Below are 6,398 nucleotides of genomic sequence, written 5' to 3'. Positions count from 1 at the left end.
GTTGATTGAGAGTAGCTCCAAAATGTCTTAGGTCATTGCTAGAGTGTTCTGGCTGGTTTCTAGGTGGATTGTCAGCATCTTTCTGATCTTTTGGGTAAGTTGCATAAACAAACAATAACCACTATGCTAAAACTGTGTCTTAAGAGCTATTTTTACCAAATATATTACTTTTTCGGATTGAAATTGGGCCAAACAGACTTTTATAAATAAAGTTTTGCAGAAAACAGATTAGATGACTTACAGTAGCTCTTTATTTTAAGGACCAATTCTTAATATTAGCTAGCATGCATATTACTAGCATATTAACTGTTTATTTGTACTTATAATGCACATAATCAAAACCATACCTAAACTTAATAACTACCTTATTAACTATTAATATTCAGCAAATTAGGAGCTTATTGAGGCAAAAGTTGTAGTTAGTGTAATTAAGTGTGTCAGATTATTATTATTTTTTAATCTACTTTATATTCCAGCAATGTTAGTGATAGGAGTTTGTTCAAATCACTAACCCTACACTTCTTCTTCTTCTTCTTCTTCTTCTTCTTCTTCTTCTTCTTCTTCTTCTTCTTCTTCTTCTTCTTTTCTCATTAGTTTTTTACTGTTGTCATTTCTGTCCCAGAAACTGAAGTTTATCATTAGGCTTATAGGGTTTATTTTGGTCGAAAGCACTGAAATCCAGCACTGTCAGATTAATTCAAGCTGTAGTCTTTTCAGATTAATGTTATAAGGGCTTTACTCATATTTATGTGCTGCATGATCTGCTCTTATAAACCTCACGTCTGAATAAACTCTAATGTACAGTGCAAATTTAATAGTGAGTGACCCAGACATAAGATTCCCACGCTTTATTACAGATGAATTCCCATGACTTTCTATGGCCTCTCCGGAAACTTACATTGCCCATTTATAAAAATTCTGTTTAGTTTAAAACCTGATTTAGTCCAAATTGTATGGCAGTATCAATGAGAAAAAAATACTCTTTCCTCAGTTAAACACTAAAAGATATTTTGAAAGATGCTGGTAACCATATTAATAATCAGCATGCTAATAAGCAACTAGCTAATAGTGAGAAATGTTCCCTATACTATAGTGCTACTGAATTTTCATTTTTGGTTGAACTATCCCTTTAAACTGTATTTTTAGCAAGCAACTAAGACAAAACATGGACATTTCACATTATAACATTTAAACAAAAAAATAAAATAAAAATAAAACAATAAACAAAGATCACATAATTCTGCTCACTATTCATTATTTGTTGCTTATTATCATGCATGTTACCAGCCTATTGGCTGTTTATTACTTATAAACACATATTAATTAATTTTTTTTCTGCATAATTTGGATCCCTTAATCCTACACTATACCTAAACTTAATACTTAAACAAATTAGCAGTCTGTTGAGGGAAAACAAAGTGAATATGTGTTCCCTATAATCTAACGTGTCACCAAATTGGTAAAAATCAAAAGCTCATGAATGTGCATATGTTTCAACTCCAGCTTATAGTTGAACAGCATATGTAAAGCACACAATAAAGCATGATAATGATTTTGTTACACAAAGAACTATAGTAAACGCTCGTGTCTTTCCCCTACAGATTGAAATGCACCGAACAAACAGAGGAGCGTGGAGTGGGATGTTTGTTTGTATGAAACACCCGAGTCTGTCAATTGCAACAGTGATCCTTCCTCCCTCATTGCAGATGATATCCTCCAAAATCCCACTGCGGCAACACGGTTAACCTTGGGAAGGGCTTGACAAATGCAATGTTTTCTTACACCAACACTCGTACACTCGACCTCCTCACCTGAGAACCAGCACGGGCCAGCTGGACACAAAAGCAAAGGGACTTTATAATGACAACAAGCATTTCGCTAAAACCCGGCATTAGTGAGGTTAACGACTGGCACTGGTTAATGGAGCCGTGTGTTTTGCCCCGACAGTTGAATCTTAAAGTAAGGGTCGCAAGGCACCTCTAATGCTTTGATTGGTCTCCTGGTGGAGTGAATGGATAATTTTAGTCACAGTTGCTCATTCAGAAAACTGGGACTTCGAATTGCATTGGCAATTCCTGAAACGAATGAAATGAGGCCGTTTGCTTTATGCGGCGCGGGGCGATGGATGATACGAGATAATCTGGGCTTGCCATCTCATCTTTCTTTTTCAGCCAAAAGCACTCATCTCTCATCACCAGGCCATGATTAGCATTCATTGGCCCAAAGGATCAGGTGCTCGCTTCGCCTCAAATGTGCAAAGTGCTTCAGAGAGAGACGTAATGGTGCCTTGCAGACAGAAAATTAGCAGATTTGCCACATGGTGAGAGAGGCTCATTTGTAGTGTAGGACTCACGGAAGGCCGTGTAGAGCTCCTGAAGGGTCAGGTGACCATCGTTGTTGTAATCGTCGTAACGCAGGAGGTCTTGCATGGTGCACTCCAGTAAGATATTTTCTAAATGCTCCTTTACGGAGATCTGTAAAAGAACAGGAAGAACTCAGTTCAGTTACACACAGTGCTGGGTTGTAATGGAGTCAACCTGCTCTCATATAAATACATACCTCTGTGCACTTTTGTTCAACACCGTTTTTACATACCTTCCTGAACGTTTCGCCACAATTGCGCTCAAACACTGGTTGCATTATTTGAACCCTGGCATGTTTTTATCACATTGAAATTGGTATGTATTGCTCTGTTTTTATGTTGCTTCAGGTGCATATTGCGGTGGCTCAGAATTCAAATATCCGGGGACTGTCACTAAAAGTTTATGCTCTATCGTGTTGAAAACATGCCCTAAATCAAAACCAACCCTAAACCTACCCGATAGTGTTAACAAATGCAAAACTTTGAGGGGAAAGCACCTCTCAAGGTGTTAGACAAACAAAGAATTCTTCAAATTACTGGCCACAAAAATATTTCAGACCCTGAACACTTTGGGCACGTAATGTAATGTCCATACGTTTCGTTAGCCAAAACCCATTAAAATAAAATATTTACTTGAAAAATAATTTTAATAGCACATTAACGTTTGCAGTTTTCTGATCTCAGTTGATGATCACATTGACATGCAGGAACACAAGTAAAACACTTATATTTTCAGTGTTCAAGTGTTTATATTATTTTTATTTTCCATTTTTATGATTTCATTAATTATTCGTTTTTATCAATTCACAAACCACAGATTATTGGTTTGTAATGATTCTGTAAATAATGACTCTGAAATCTTTGACCCAACATGCAGGACAATGTGCAGTCCGGCGGTCATTATAGAAAAATAAACCTCTTCAGATACACTATCCCTTCCTCAATCTTCTTGAACTGCAATCCTATGGGACGCTCACCTCTGCCAGCTCCTCACTGCTCAGACGGCCGTCCTGGTTTCTGTCTATATACTTGAACATCGTGTGCACTAGGATCCTCCTCTGGTCCATGGCGTTTGCTTGCCCGTCGATGGAGGCCCTGGGCTGCATGTCCAGCAGCATGCTCTTCAGCTTGTTGTACTCCGCCATGGTGCACGTGTCTCCTGTAAAGCACACCAGAGGAATTTAATTAGCTGGATATGACCAAATGCATTTGCATTTGCATTAATGCACAAACGTGTGTTTGCCATTTGCATTATTGTACAGTCGTTCAGTGCAGGGGTCTCAATTAATTCACTGTAATCCTGCGATTTACACCCAAAGACAAAAGGTAAACATTCCCATTTAGACACTTTAGCTGTATCGCAGCTTCTCTTTCGGCGGTGAGGGATTAGCAAGCATGTTTAAAACTGTCACATTAATTCCCATGCGGCTCCGCAGCACTTATGTCTATAAAAGACGGCTGGGAAAATGAGAACCATGATTAATCAAGTGTGGTAGTGACTGTTTATTCCTCACTGGCAATAAAATTATGCAAACACAGCCCACCCGCTGAGCAGCTCTTTGAGACCCCTCGAGTGGGAGGAAGATTGTTTCTTGTATCCGGCACGGAGGCAGCACAGAAGACGACATTTTATACAAAGCTCTGCTCAACTGATGAGAGGAGGAAATATGGTATGAATAAGTCATTAGGTGACACTGCTCTACATGACGGATCAGAGCCGCCCGCTGAGAGGAGTCTCACTACATCTAATGAAGAAAACAGCAGTCAACGGTAACTGATGCTAACCGCCGGCAGCTTCTGACCATCACAGTATACTGCAGGAACTGAACAATCTCAATAACACACTGGGATGACAGCGTGCGGTGTGCATTACTGGCTGCATCCACACTGTGCAACTTCAGGAGTGACACCACATTAAAAAACGGGAGTGAATCCCTTAAATTGCAGTTTCATGTGACCGAAAACATAGCAGCGTTTTGCCAGATTGTGCATTTGGTGTACGCTATTTGTTGAGCACAATAATATTACAGCTACCAAAGACTCATTATATACACAGATTTGAACTAAAACCAAAGTTGACAGAGCAAGCGTTTTTCGCTTATGTCCGGAAAAGTGTTGCCATGTCTGCTTATTATTATTGTTATTAAGCTTTATCGGGCTTGTTGGTTTGGACTCAGCTCATAAAATGATCCATTTTATGGAGATCATAAAGTAGTCAGGTGCCGATCGGGATATTTTATTATGTCGCCTATTTCCAAGAGAATGCATTTGGATTTGAATTTACACTGCACTGTGTAGTATTTCTGCAATTTTGGGTGCCACAACCTGCATTTTTCTAGAGTCAATGCAGTTGTAATATGTGGTTAAATTGGTAAAATAAATAAATAAATAAAATTGCACAGAACTTTTATTTGTTAGAAAGTCGCAGGGAAACTTCTCTTTTGAAATGCTTCTCTTTTGCTGACAAGACATTTATAAATTATTCTCATTACCCACAAAGATGTTTGGGGTATGTTGCAATTTTAAATGCATATTATAAGACAGTAAAAACACAGAAAAGATCAAACTCTGAAACACGCAGTGCATCAGATTACATATTTATATAATTGCAATGTCTTTAAGATTTAATAAAATAAACTAAGCCATATTGTTTTCCAAGGTACAAAAAAAAACAACAACAACAAACTGGCAGGTAACACTTTATTTTAATCACCAACGCTGATTTTTCTCTCGTTTGGCAATTGCGAAGTATTAATATTATGCCACGATTGGCCATAAATATGTGACAGTTCTCTCACTTGAAGCATTTCAGAAAGCTTACACACTAAAATATCTGTAGATATAGAAACTACATCAGCAGGGGATACATTAAAACGTATTCTTTACATTTGTCAGTACAGGGGAAATCATCCTGTTTTGGCATTCAAATAATATTTCTGTTTTCCTGCAGCACATATTTGTACAGTAAATAACCTCAATGTCAAGCCTGTCTGTTAACATCACATCAGGGTCGTCTCCATACACAAACCTGCTCTTCTTACCCACAATCCCTCATTGATCAATCACGTACGACTCTGACAGGTCGTTCTGTTTGGTACTTTTCAAACAGGGAAATGAAGTACATCTATCACTCAAGTGCTAAGGGAAAGGTCATTGCTAAATGTATAAATTGTTATGACATGCCATAAATATGAGTTAATCCTAAAATAATTCTTTCATTTTTTTTTTCAACATGCAAGGTATCACACAGGTCTACAGCTCTTCTTTTTCGCTTTCACACTCATGATAAAAATATCTAGAGTGCAATGAAGCACATTTCAGAGAGAGCAATCATGTGACTACATTGCATTGCATTATAGGATAAATTGTCTTTTTTATTGTTTGAGTGAATGAATGAATGTTCACTAAGTATTATATTGATTCCCTGCTGCCTCGCAAATATGCATGACAACTAAAAACACATTTTTTGATTTAGTTGGTTAAGATGGCCCTCAAATAAACTAAAAACGCTATAAACTCTATACATTGTAAGGTTAAATAGCACAGTCTAATCACACGGCTGAGCAGATGCTACCATGGCATGTTGACAGAGCTCCGTTTGAAAACACTCTGAAAACTCTCAAAACAGCTGTGACCGATTCAGTGCTCTATTAGGTTCAGTCAGATCCATTCCTCTTTGTCACTTTGTCTTGCTGCTACCCAGCGGCCTTTAGACCGTCCAAAACGAGAGATCGCAAGCTCGTCTGATTTCTCTGGAGCTTTAGAACCCATATCTTCTGACCTTTTACTTATTTATGTATACGCCTCTTTTCTACCAAGAAATAAAAGTTCATTGGCATTTTGTGTGACTAATGAAGACTTGATGGGAATGTAAAGATGTGTTATCTAATCAAACAGCAAATTTCACAGTATAATCAGCAGAAGCTCTTCTGTTCCTGAGTGTTTTAGCATCAGTACGGGACGCCCGTGAAGCCATGCTGTGATGAATAACTGATCAGGGATGTTCAATACATCCTCAACTGTGGTTCCCTTTCAG

General features: G+C 38.1%; 1 protein-coding gene across 2 annotated transcripts in view; it reads right to left on the bottom strand.

Moving 5' to 3' along the window:
• The window catches only part of LOC113038202 (follistatin-related protein 4-like), a 185,296-nt gene that overhangs the window by 67,023 nt on the left and 111,875 nt on the right, over window positions 1-6,398 (bottom strand). For both annotated transcript variants that reach the window (XM_026195460.1, XM_026195459.1), the window contains exons 5-6: window positions 3,340-3,521; window positions 2,354-2,474 (exon numbers count right to left, since the gene is read on the bottom strand). In XM_026195460.1, coding sequence (XP_026051245.1) covers window positions 2,354-2,474; window positions 3,340-3,521 — 303 coding nt within the window. The remainder of the gene's footprint in view (window positions 1-2,353; window positions 2,475-3,339; window positions 3,522-6,398) is intronic.

Source organism: Carassius auratus, chromosome 21 (genome assembly GCF_003368295.1).
Source record: "Carassius auratus strain Wakin chromosome 21, ASM336829v1, whole genome shotgun sequence".
NCBI lineage: Eukaryota > Metazoa > Chordata > Actinopteri > Cypriniformes > Cyprinidae > Carassius > Carassius auratus.
Note: the sequence above shows the minus strand (reverse complement) of the source record. Positions and strands in the feature narration are given on the sequence as shown.